Raw genomic sequence first — 13,946 nt, forward strand, 5'->3', positions numbered from 1 at the left:
TTATAGCAATTTCCAGAATATAAACATTACGTCCCAGTTCAGTTTCTATAAATATACAGATAAACAACCATAAATTAAAACATAAAAACAACCATAAAACAACCATAAAAACAATTAAAAACACATGAATTATGTATCTTGAGATAGTAATGCCATTATCAATACTAATAAAATATGTAATATTATTTATTATCCAAGAAATAAGAAAATTCAAAAGCTTCATTTTTCAGTATTGACTTTATTTCTTGTGTACTTCCAGGAATCGAATAGGAGTAAACCTCTCTATTATTTGTTTCTTAGAGTAGTTTTAACCTCCCCATTACATTTTCCCTTATTAATATTAACATATTTAAATTAATTAATGAATAATGAACTCACAAATATTAAAGATCTGGCTATATCTGAAAAAAGACTTTCTATAGACTTAAATATATTTAAATCAAGGGTTTTAAAAAATTATTCAAAACTTTGATCAACACATTAAGCAACATTTTAGGAAGTAGATCATTTAGATTCTCCTTTTTTGCTGGTGAATCAGTCTTTAAATATGTATAGCACTTAAACATGTATTCCACGTTGTGGAACAACCCGAACGAACTTTTTGGCCAACCCAATATTTCCATTTTACCAGATATAAAATAGGAATGAGTTTTGGCAACTTGAAATATTGGTAAATTTTTTTTACCAATTCTAAAAAATTCTAAAGCAACTGCAGGGTGCTTTGATATGACCTTCTTGTTACAGGAGTTTACTGACTTTGATAGTTGGTAGCCCTGGGGGATTGGTGTGAATCCTAAACCTTTCCTCCACATGACAAACAGTACCCAGAGCGTCCTGACCTAAACCTTGTTTTCCTCTTGCATCCAACACCGTGCTTTGCACCCATAGGACATCGCTTATTACCAAGCCTTGTCTGCTGAGTCGTTGCAGACGGATGCCTCCAGGATTCCCCCCAGCACCCTGCCACCCCAAGAGCTCTGTGAACCAAGTCTGGAGCCGTCTGCTACTGCTAAACTGGATGATTTACAACGCTCTTGGGAAACCTTAAAGAATGTGGTAAGTCTTCAAAATGTGGAATTGTTTAGCCCACCAAACACTGATTACCTTAGCGATTGTCTTATGAAATCAATGCATAATGTGTACACATCCCATATACAGTTGAACACCCTTTGTTGGGTCACAGAGGTAAAGCGGTGAGGAAAGAAATGTCATAATCTAGAAGATAAGGGGCTGGGGAGTATTTGGTAATATCCCTTTTCTTCTTTAGATCAGCGAAAAGCAGCGCACACTCTACGAAGCGTTGGAACGCCAACAGAAGTACCAGGACTGCCTCCAGTCCGTCTCCACGAAAATGGAGGCCATCGAGATGAAACTCAGTGAAAGTCCGGAGCACGGCAGGAGTACCGAGAGCCAGATGGCCGAACACCAGGTAAGAATAGCGATGACTTCAGTTTCCTGCATGATCACATAGGTGCACTCTTACTGACGACCGGCTGGCCAAGCGTGTGTATAAGACAGCAGGCTGACACGTTTTTTACTGTATCCCTTGTTACAGAGTAAACAAGATCCCAATCCAAGTGGTGGTTGTTTCCATCACTGCTTCAGGGAGGGTCTACGAGAGGGAAAGAAGGCTATTGAGACCTTGACGTTGCTTTCTAACTTTTATTACACAAGCTGCATTTCCTTATAGTTGCCACATTATTTTTATTTCGTTTTGAACCATTGTTGTAAGAATCAAGTGTACCCCACGTCTGCCTTCTCGGGGTATTGTTGTTTGAAGAAACTTAGCCAGCGTGTGCCCAGCACCTCCCCGTTACCACGGAAGAGAATAACTCTCAGACTCCAGTAGGCCAAGAAGCAGCTGAAGAATAAGGGATTCCAAGTTGTAATCTTGTGGTTTTCCCAGACTTGAATCATGTTTTAAAAGGGACACTGGACAGTGCTTCAGCGTTAGGTGAGAAACAGAGATGATTACGTTAACCTAACTCAGACAGATATTGTTAAAAATGCATCAACTTAAAATGCACGCTAAGAAAGTGCATAGCTTAAATCTGGTTACTGCTTTAGCAACATTATCGGGTGTACTCTTGACGCGTAATCAGGTGTAACTGGGTCTGGGTACTGAGGCGTGCAGTCACCTACATATTCAGCCACCGTGGTACAGGAAAACGCTGCTGCGGCCAGGACTCAGGAGCCTGTGACAACCCTATCAAAGGCAGAGGAAAAGAAAGATAAGAGGAAAAGAAAGAAAGATTAAGAGCTATGAAAGCATGATGCAATTATGTAGTTATCAAATACTGGGTAATTTACCAGCGTTAAGAGTGAAACTCTGTACTTTATCTTTCTTCTACTTAACATCTCTGTAGTTTTGGAACCCAGGATAACCTTGGAATACATTGCTTGTTCAGATGTGTAGTCTAAGGTAAAATTGTACTATTTTACAATAAAGGACCTTGCAGTATAACACAAAAATGAGAATATTTCATCTAGAGACAGCATGTTGAGAAACAGTGGTTTCAGGTTCCTGACACTCTTGTAACTTCTTAAGATAGAAATCAGAGTGTATAGCATCCATTTATAGGCCTTATTTTGGGAAAACGACCTTCTGTGGGTCTTTCTGCTATCCTAAAGTCACCCATAGTCCATCTGGTTTGGGGAGGGTGCAGTGAAAATATAAAGTTAAAATTAACCTTTGTTTACTTGGATTAAGACAATCACGAGGACAGTCAGGGACTTAGGTCTCTACTACCATGCAGTGTCCCCGCAGCACCACAGTCCTCTCTAACTGGTACTCCAGTTTTCTAACTGTCAACAGCCACCTCACTGTCACCTGAAGGGGCCTCCTGGGGCTCTGTCTGACTAACACCCTCCCCAACTCTTCACTGTACCTGGAAGGGCAGGAGAACTTCCATACATTTGACTACAGCTTCTTTTAAGCAACCAAAAAGGATTTGGCATAAATTATCCAAAGGCTGGATTAAAGTGAATTTGAGTGTCACAGACTTAGATTATCAGAAGCCAGCATTCCAGGAGAGGGTTTACAGAATTTGACTCTCTCTGCTTTTGGGTACTTTCGGGTACTTTCCAGTCACCTCTGCTTTTGTTCAAGGCTGATCATTCTTGTGTCCCAGGTGACAGACCACAGCTCCCAAAGAGCCTTCAGCAGGTCCCACAGGATTTAGGACCTGTATGAAAGCAGGATCCTGGCGGTCTGCCTTGACCTTCCAGAGTTCCTAATTAAAATGCAAATTAGCTCCCAATTACCAGCATCACCCTGCCTCTCAGGTATTAGTATGAAAACACAAACTGAATGTAGAGCAAAAGTATTATTTTATTCAAGGGATGTAATGGAGAAAACTCAAAATTGCACATTAAAGCTAACTATTATGAACTAGAAATGAACCTGTGACTTTTCTTATAATTAAGCCCAAGCACATGACTTTTGTCCCATTCTAAATTGAGAGTGGTAGTGCTAACAATTATAGCAATGAGGGGTATAGCTAATTCAATGATTACCCATCATTGGAGCTTTTAACAATTATATTAATGCTCTAATGAGAGGGAAAGAAATATAAATAATGTATAATTTCTTGTATCATCACAAATCTAACATTTTCCATCTGACCTACTTTTGCTGTCTGTACCTAAATTCTATGAATTCTGGGACAGCGCTGCCCACATGGAAGACTAATAGTATCACAATATCTAAATTGGTTCTTGGCTTCTGGAATGATACTTTAAAAATTTCAAGCAATACGATAGAACTACTCTTTCTAAATTCCAGTGTAATGTGGGTGAGAAAGTCCATTATGCTTTTAGTATTTTCTAAAAATTAATAAAAAATACTTCAATTGCTGATTTTTTCCTAACACTCTCTTGGAAGTACTAATGTTTCTTTAGAGAGCTACTCTAATTCCTACATTTTTCCTCGGAACACTTGTCTAAACCTGCTGAATTGGGGTGGAGTGCTGTGCCTTTCCTGTTACCCTCTTTAAATTGAACCAGAAGTTTAATTTTAAGACATCAATGCAGTTCATAAGCTGACTTGTGGCTGCTGTTCCGGGTGGTGAGCCCTCTGATGGGGACCTTCATTATCACGGGCAGCTAATGCCTCCTGGGCATGTGTTGTCTTTGCCACACCAACTCAGCGATGGTTAGTAGGCAGAGCTCTGAGGTTATTTCGGTTCTGTTTCTTTAATGTAAATAACAGCTCAAAGTTTGAGATGAACTCTGATGTAGATAGTTCTCAAAGTCACAATGAAATTCATGTTCACCTTGGGTGTTGAACCAGACATGAGCTCCATGTTCTCCCCAGAGTGAGTCATTTTAGAAAAGCTCAGGGAACCTCTCTAAACCACAAACTGGTCATACACATGCCCTCCTTGTAAACACAAGTCGGAAATGCAAAGAGGAGCAACATTGCATCTCCTCTCCTTAGTTTTGAGCCAGATGTTGGAGGGAAACATCTGGCCACCAGCTTAGACAGTTGGGCGAAGACATATTTAACTGCTGGATCCTTTTGTTTTTTTTAGATGGAAGTGAAATCCGCATCCCATGAAATTAACCATTTTAAAGTGTACAGTTCAGTGGCTTTTAGTACTTTCACAATGTCATACAATCACCCTCCCAATCTGGTTTCAAAACATTTACATCACTGCAAAAGAAAACCCCATCCCCCAGTAAGTTTGGCTGCTGGATCTTGAAGTTACAAACTATAGCAACCTTCCAAAAATATCCACTCTCCCCTGAGAGTAAACTGAAGCGTGAATAGGGAGGCTTGACTCTAACAGAATGGAAACTAACAGTTGTAGGATTCCTAATTCCATCATCACTTACTGAAGAACATTCAGAGAGCTGTTTTAGACATTGCGAGTCTGAAATGGAAGTTGTTCACTTCACTGTATGCCTGGTTGGTCAAATCCACTGAGATTAAATGAATGAGGAAGATTTTTTTTTTTTCCTGGTTGCTTCATGATTAAGATAACTGGGTTTTTTTTGTTTTGTTTTTGGTTTTTTTTGCGGTATGCGGGCCTCTCACTGTTGTGGCCTCTCCCGTTGCGGAGCACAGGCTCCGGACGCGCAGGCTTAGCGGCCATGGCTCACGGGCCCAGCCACTCCGCGGCACGTGGGATCTTCCCGGACCGGGGCACGAACCCGTGTCCCCTGCATCGGCAGGCGGACTCTCAACCACTGCGCCACCAGGGAAGCCCGTAGATAACTGTTTTGTCTATTATGAATTAGAATGAATTCAACTAGATGTGTTGAGCACCTACTATGTGCACAGCTGAAATAGACACTTATTCTTTAACATATGATTTAGGGGTAGATGAATTACCAACATATTATACAAAACCCAGCAATGTGATTATGGGTTACAGTGGTGGGAAGATCAAGAAGACTCTAACAGGTCTTTTGGGAGACATGGATTTTGAAAATTTGGAATGGTAGGAAGAGTGGTTGGGAGACACTATAAATGTAAATGTGTGAGGAAAGGCACAGAGGAGAGAATGAGAATGAACGTGGTATGAAGTAGTGAGGGGCTCTTCTTGCTTATACAGAGAATCAGTGCAAAAAAAAGATACAATAATGTCAGTCTAGTTATGGAGAAGCCCTCAAAACAGGCCACATAATATGAATTTTATATTTTTGGCAATCAAGTACCAAAAACGATTATAAAGTAGGAGAAAATACTTTACTGGACCGAAACCATTTTGAATGTATAACAAACAATAATGGTCTGTACATTTGTTACAATTACATTCAAATATCCCAGCAAGTTCTTTGGTGGAGATTGATAAGATAATTCCAAAACATATTGCAAATGTACTAAAAAATATGTATTGAAAATGGAAAGAGTCAAGAATAGCCAAGACAACCTTGAAGAAGATGAATAAAATTGAAGGATATGTATCCTTTCAGAGAGTGAGATTTATAAAGCTATAGCAATTATGAGACTCTGGTATTGGCACAGACGCCAAATGGGTCAATGGTGCAGAATGCGAAGCCAGAAGCACCCTCCCACCTACACGGACACTGCGCTTATGTCAAAAACTGTACTGCACAACCGTGGATGAAAAATCATCTTTTCACTAAATAGTACAGGGTCAATAAGAAGAAAAAAAAAAGAATTTTGACCCCTACTTACCCTGGACATGGTAATTAAGTTTAGGTGGATAGTAGATCTAAATGTGAAGATTAAAAACAAAATGTTTTGAAACAGTGCTTCTCAAAGTATCGGTAGTGTATAATCTTTTTTTTTTAATTTTTAAATTTCTAACTCAACATTTTAGTAAAATAAAATAAAATACTGGTTGGATATTGTGTCAACGTCAAGTTGCTATAACATTTCTTAATGTTTACTTGCAATATCTTTCTCTTATCATGAACTAGAGACAAACCAGTTCATGACGCCATTGAATGGACCACACTTTGAATAGCATTCTTCTAGAAGGTAACATGTGAGAATATATTCATAACATTACGGTAGGCAAAGATCTCTTAAATAGGACAGCAAAGGCCCTAACTTTTCCAGTGAATCAAAATACTGATATATTAGACTACAATAAAATGAAGAGCTTCTTTTTATCAAAAGACATCATTAAGGAAGCTTTTACCCGTTAAGGGACAGACACGTCACAAAATGGGAGCAGATATTTGCAATACACAGAACTAAAAGAAACACAGGCATTCCTATCCTGAATATATACACAAGTCCATGCATCAATAAGAAAAGGAAAGACTCCAATAGAAAATGGCTAAAGATTTTTAGCAGGTGGTCACAAAAGACGATCTCCACGTGGCCAAAAAAGCATAGGGAAAAGTGCTTAGTCTAATTAACCGTCAGGGAAATGCAAATTAAAGCTGCAATGAGATACCACTATGAACCTACTAGAAAGGCTTAAATGGACAAGACCCACAAACCAGGTGACAGTGGAATACAATGCAGCGATAAAAAGGGTCAGCTCTTTTTACATGCAACAGTCACAGTCTTGGAGGGAGTGAAAGAAGGCAGACACAGAACAGTACATCAGGAATGATTCCATTTCTGTAGAGCTCAAAAACAGGCAGCAGTGATCTATGACATTTGCAAGCCAGCACCATGGTGATCTCTGGAAAGAAAGGGATGCAGTCCAGGGGGCTTGCAGAGTCCTGGGAATGTTCTGTTTCTTGATCTGGGTGCCAGGAGCCCAGGTATGTGCGGTTTGTGAAAATTCATAGAACTGTACACTTATAGTCTGCACTTTTCTAGATGTATATAATGATTTCAATATAATAGTTTACTTAAACAGCAGTTGGACAGGATGACAACTGATATTAGGGAAAGAAGAGCATTTTTGTTGTTTTATATCTATTAAGAGCCCATTCTGAGGAGGCACTGGGCTTACAGCGCAGCCTACGGTCCTATGGAATAGGTGGGAATTATGCAAGTAGGGGTATATTGGAAACTGTGAAATACTGGCAACTATAAAAGCAATGATTCTTTACTTGGAGTCATGATTGCCCCTCCTGTAGGGGTAGGGCCTGTTTTTCTAACATGTCATTCAAATCCCAAAAAAGAATTCCTCCTGTCAAGATTCCAGCTAAAGAGCAAATCATAAAATACAAAAAATGAGAAATACCAACAGTGTATAATTGTGATAGCTGTTAAGCAGGAAGTAGGGCGCTGGTAAAAGAGAACAATAGAGATTTCTTTTTAGCGTCAGCGGTCAGGAAAGGCCTCTCTGAAGATGTGACAATTAACCTGAGGCTCCGAGGATGAAGAGAACCATCTCACAGAGAGGAAGAGGAGCATTCCAGAGCTTGAGGGAACACCTTGTGCAAAGGCCCTGAGGCAGAAAGTGCTGAGGGTCCTGGAGTAACTGAAGAAGGCTGGAATGTAGTAAGCCAGAAGGGAGCGTGGTACAAGGGGCAGGCGGGGGTGAGACCGCACGACTACAGCAAGGAGTTTGGATTTTATTTTACAGGCCGGAAGCCACTAAGTATTTTAAAACAGGGGACTGAGAGGATCTGATTTACCTTTTTAAAAGATCACTCTAATTACTCTGTGAAGAGGGGTTTGGAGAGACAAGAATGTAGACCATGAGAGCAATTCAGATAAGGAGTTTGCGTGACGTAGGTGGGAGCAGAGGAGACATACAAGATACGTTTTGGAGGTGAAAGCAGTTGGATTTGATGCTGGATATGGTGACAGAAGGTGTGAATGACTCCTAGGTCTCAAGCTTAAGCAATGAGAAGGGTGTTACCTTTTACTGAGATGGGGACAACAGAGGAAGAAGCGGCCTTTTACATAAGATGGAGACACCGTGAAATATGTAAGTTGAATATACAAGCCTGAAACTTAGGACAGATATCTGGGTTAGAGATATACCTTTATAAGTGTCAGGGAGGCAGAAATTTTCCTCTACTCTTCTAGGTTCTTCTGGCTGGTCTAAGAATTCAATTGACATGAGACAGATTAACCAGAGAAAATCAAATAAAAGTTTAATAACATGTAAACGTGGGAGAGACCCAGGAAAACTGAGTAACTTGCCGAAATGGTTGAAACTCTCGCCTTAAATACTATCTTCAGCTAAAGACACAGGAGGATGTTGGGGGTAGTGGTTTGAGACTTAAAAGAGGAGGAAGGCCACTCACATAAAGATGGAAAAGCAAATGTTTGGTAAACAAATATTAATTGGTCCATTCAGAGACAGTGGGACACTGAGTGTACTCTGATCTCTTAAGAGTTTCCCTCACCACACCCAGCCCTATTCTTTGCAGATATCTCGATGATAGCTCTATTCCTGTAATAGGTCCCCTTTCTAGATTCTTTAGGTAGTTAGAGGGAAGGTCAGAGTTTTTTCTTGAGTCTTTTGGACCTTGATTGTTTTCAGCTCAAAATAACCTGCATGCCAGAGACATTTTGGGGTGGCAAGTTTTATTCTCCTACTAAGTGTTCCACATTAGGAAGGGTTTAAAGCCTTGGCAATGGACATCGCCTGGGAGAGCTTGTGAAGAGAGAAAAGGGGCCTGGAATTAGCCCTGAGAAACTTCAAATTTTAGAGTTGGGGAGAGGAGAAAAATAAGGAGAGGGTAACAGCATAGAAACAGGTGACAAATTTTTCCTGTCTTGTATAATGTGAGTTTGTGATTAAAATGCAGTGCTGTTTCAGACTCAGGGAAGTTTAGAGTGGGAAGAATCATGTTGAGGAAAAAAGTGATGAATTTTATTTTCAACATAGAATTGGAGACTCAAACATCATTGAGCATACCCCCGTCGGATTACAGATGTGCCTGTTGAAAACCAGAAAGATTAATTAACTAGTTCAAATTCATTTAAGTTACCAATACAAATGGTCTTAAAATCAGAAATTTCCTGACATTCAGTCTGGTACTGTCATTTAGAAACTTAGGTTAGTAGGTCCCCTGTTTGTCGGTTAAACGACTTCCAAATGAAGTGTCTTCACTAGTATCGAACCACATGGGACTCAGCTAGTGCCACGATTCCTCAGTGCGAAAAAATACATACACGAGTATGATTCCACAGTCTTCCCCGCAGGCACTGATGGATGAGATTCTCATGCTTCAAGAGGAAATCAGTGAGCTGCAGTCAGCCCTCGCAGAGGAGCTGGTGTCTGACCTCCCAGAGTCCGACCCTTCGGAGCAGCTGCCCTTGCAGTCCACGCTCGCTGTCTTAGCAGAGCGAATGTCCACCATCAAGATGAAGGCATCAGGGAAACGACAGCTTTTGGAGGTAACAAGCCATTCTGAAGGTGCCCCTCAGGTCCAGATTAACTCTTAGGGTTATGCTGACAAGTATGTTGGGCTACTTACGTGATCGACATGTTTATTGTTTCCCACTCAGCAGAAGCTGGTATTGTGTGTCCAGGAGGGTCTCGTGAATAGAGCCCTGAGTCAGTGTGGAGCCATGAATGTGTCTTTTCACCCCTTTCTGAGTCATTTCAAGCATGCAAAACTGAGACTGTGGAAAGCTGATACTTGGTAGACAGGAGTCTTATGAGGAGTAATTATAGAAGGTTTGCACGATAGTGTGCTGTGTTTAAATAAGAGCATTTTTATGAATAGTGTTACCAGTACTGTGAAGAATAAATCCTTAGTCACTGTTAGCCAATTCAAGCACATTAATTCATGAAAATATTCTTGCAGTTCTGGTTCTCATGTTACTTAACTTGAATATTATTTAATAGAGAGGTAAATTTTAGTCACGGTAGCAGATGTGTTAAAAATAAGTTATTTTCCTTCTTTGTTGTTGTTTTTCTCTTATCATTCCTGGCCCTGAACGTATACGATGTTCATATTGTTGATCCTATAATTTAAAGTGTCTGTGTCCTTGTATCTCTAGAGTCTAGCAGCTTCTCTGGCAAATAATCATTTATTATATACACTTATTTTATTTAGCTGCTGATTATACCATAATTCAATTAACCATCCCCCTATTGTTGGGTATGTAGGCTGTTTCTAGTTTTACCTGTTATAAAATTAGTCAGACTAGGTATTCATATATTTTCTGGTTTTGGAGAAATTTTGAATCAACGTGTCTGCTCTATTTAATCTCTCTTTTAAACAATTCAATAAAAATTTTAATTAAAAACATAATAATAGATTACTAATAAAATAATTTTTAAAGTAAAGTACTTAGAGTATCTTAAGGATTAACTTCTTAATTCATTAATACTGTCCCCAGTCACTCTATGAAACCGTCATGGAATTCTGAAATAAAGTGATTGGCCTGGATTTTCTTTTAAAAATGAATTATTTGCCATCATTAAAACATCCTTAGAGATCTAACCAAAATTTTTGACTTTTTGCCTTTGCTCAAGAAACTAATAACACTGGACCACCCTTTCCTGTAGGGGATCAGTTACCTGAAACTACATGGTACTGCCCTTTTAGGTGGACCAGATATGTTCTTCAGTTTTCCATAGACCCCACTACTCTACAGTTTCCCGGACATTGAAGTCAAGTTACCTACTGTCTTACGCCATTGCTTTGTTCTAATCCTTGACCAGTTTCTATCATTCATATTATCTGCCTCGTCCTGTAGATGTATTATTTAAGAACGTTTAACTCTAGGCACACATTAGAATCATTGTAGGAGTTTTTAGGGACTTCCCTGGTGGCGCAGTGGTTAAGAATCCACCTGCCAATGCAGGGGACGCGGGTTCGAGCCCTGGTCCAGGAAGATCCCACATGCCACGGAGCAACTAAGCCCGTGTGCCACAACTACTGAGCCTGCGCTCTAGAGCCCGCGAACCACAACTAGTGAGCCCGCGTGCTACAACTACTGAAGCCTGCGTGCCTAGAGCCCGTGCTCCACAACAAAGAGAAGCCACCGCAATGAGAAGCCCGTGAGCCACAACGAAGAGTAGCCCCCGCTCGCTGCAACTAGAGAAAGCCCAGGCACAGCAACGTGGACCCAGTGCAGCCAAAAATATAAATTAATTAATTAATTTTAAAAAAAAGAATCATTGTAGGAGTTTTTATAAAATACTAATCTTGAGGCTCACCTTCCCAAATTCTCATTTACTAGTCTGTGATGTGGCCTAAACATGGGTTGTTTCATTCTTTTTTTAAGTTTCACAGGTGATTCTGATGTGCACTCAGGCCTGAGAACCGTTGCTGTACTGTGTTGAATCCTGATGATTTTACCTTCGAGTGATTTAGGTTCCATTCTGCTTAATTCATTAGGAGAAGTTCAATGATCAGCTGGAGGAACAGAGACAGGAGCAGGCCCTGCAGAGGTACCGCTGTGAAGCCGATGAGCTGGACCACTGGCTCTCGAGCACTAAGGCCACTCTGGACGTTGCGCTGGGGTCACCCAAGGAGCCCATGGACATGGAGGCCCAGCTGGTGGACTGCCAGGTACAAAAATGTTCTTGAGGGAATATGCCAACGTCACAAGGCACATTTTTTAACTACAGAAGACATAATGGTAACAAAGCTTGGTATGGTTGTATGAGTTTTCACAGCCCGTATACTTTATACATTTAGAGAGTAGAAAAACAATACCTTATTAAAGCTTAAATGAAATCCAGGCTTGGACTTCATCTTTTGAAAAATTTTACCAAGAGTATCTACTCTTTAGAACATTTTCAGCTTCCTGAAGGACCATTCTTAAAGACTATAGATGCCAAAACACGTATGGTATCTATTTGGGTGGCTAATGAGGAATGTAAGTACCCAACGAGAAGAATGAGTATCAGTGAATCGGACTGTGGATAAACACAACAGGAGCTGTCTCTAGGTGGCCTGTTGCAATTTTGGTTCTAATTCAGAAACATTATGTGGAAAACTTGGCAAAATTGTCAGTTATAGGCAGACAGATTGAACACGGGAAGGTTGTCTTCTGGAGGAGAGAATTTCCTTCCTCGATGTGAGGTCTCTAGAAATTAAGGTAAGGGGTAATGGCATCAAGGTTTTTATTGTAAGATTATTTTCTTGCCTCTTCATTATGGAAACTTTCAAGCACACATATAAGCATAGAGAATAGATGATAAACTCCCATGTACCAATCATAGAATTTCAGAGATTATCAGCATAGTAGACTTTACACATGGGTGAAGTACGTTTTAACTAACTAGCAAGTCTCTAGAAAACCCGGCCTGATCTGCAAGGTTAAATACCCATATGTACAACTTCATATTTCTCCCATTTGGAATCGGAGGAAATAGGCACAAGCCATTAATTATGAATGCTGCTTCTTTTCTTAATACTTCATATGTCATTCTGGTCATCCCTTTTATGATTTGAGATTTTTTTTGTCATGTTATTATAATTTGGATTTTTAAATTCTTTGGACAACTTATTTATGTGTATTCGAAGCATCTCTGCCTTGATGGTGGAGAGTAGAGAGCCATGTGCAAGTATTTTCTATTCTTTCTATCATCTTTTCTGAAGCTCCTTTTCTGAAGAGACATGTATTTTTAGCATTCCCTTCTAGCACTCGAAATTACCCATGCACTAGCATTTCAAAATTATGTTTCGTCATTACGCCCATCTCTCCCTTTTGGATGTCTCTATTTTTATAGTTATGCATAAAGTCCATGATTGAGATAATATATTTCAGGACTTTTCCAAAGTATTGAAATGGTATTTTTTAAAACTCAAAGCATGTGGAATCACACAGGTACACAGCAGTTCCTCAGTCAATTGATTCAAGCCTAATTTAAGCCAGTTGTATAATTATAAGTGTGGCTATCACGTGGAATTAGGGCCCCATTATGACTTTTGGGGCCCTAGGTACTTTGCTTCCATGGGCCTCTTCCTCTGTAAAAATACTAAAAATTATATTTGATTTTACAATTGCTTTGGTACAGAGACTAATATAACCTGGGGTGGTATCATTATATATTAATTGTTATTATCTTCATTTTTTTTTTCTGATTTTAAAAGAACCTAAAATTAAGACATTTTCTTGTGTCCCCAGAAGTGTTATGGGCTCTCGGCACTGTGTCAGCTGTGCCTAATGGAAGAGACAGTCCTGCACAGAATGATATTAGCTCCACAAACATAGTCCTCAGGAAATCGTCCTTTAAGCCCCACTTCATGAAATATTTCACTTTCCCACTTAGTTCTAGGTTTTAGGATCATACTTTCAGTCCTAGAAGTTGATGGTAGTAATTCTGATTTTGTACAGGGAAATAAAATATCTTTTCTTATTAATGTCTAATTGAGTATAAATTAGAAAGTGCATTTCAAAGAGTTCAGAGTTAAGGAATATAAAAACAGAACAGTTTTTGTAGAAAATAATATGGTTGTTTGTTTTGCTTGATTATTTTAGTTATTTTTCTTTTTTGGGTTTTGTTTTAAATCGTACTTTGGAAGAGGGGAGACTATTTTCACTTCTTTTCTGGATTTAGCTTCCATTTTAGAAGAAGAAAACCTTGCAGCACTAGAGAGTTGCCACAGAAAGTGAAAGTAAAATTCTTAGGAAAACTTTCAGAAAT

At 39.6% G+C, this 13,946-nt stretch overlaps 1 protein-coding gene across 1 annotated transcript in view; it reads left to right on the plus strand.

The window, feature by feature from the left end:
* The window catches only part of SYNE1 (spectrin repeat containing nuclear envelope protein 1), a 464,259-nt gene that overhangs the window by 299,424 nt on the left and 150,889 nt on the right, over positions 1-13,946 (plus strand). Inside the window, exons 94-97 of the mRNA XM_049695244.1 lie at positions 889-1,056; positions 1,268-1,429; positions 9,527-9,733; positions 11,689-11,862. Of these exons, the coding sequence (XP_049551201.1) occupies positions 889-1,056; positions 1,268-1,429; positions 9,527-9,733; positions 11,689-11,862 (711 nt within the window). The remainder of the gene's footprint in view (positions 1-888; positions 1,057-1,267; positions 1,430-9,526; positions 9,734-11,688; positions 11,863-13,946) is intronic.

The sequence above is a fragment of the Orcinus orca genome, chromosome 12, assembly GCF_937001465.1.
Source record: "Orcinus orca chromosome 12, mOrcOrc1.1, whole genome shotgun sequence".
Taxonomy (NCBI): Eukaryota; Metazoa; Chordata; class Mammalia; order Artiodactyla; family Delphinidae; genus Orcinus; species Orcinus orca.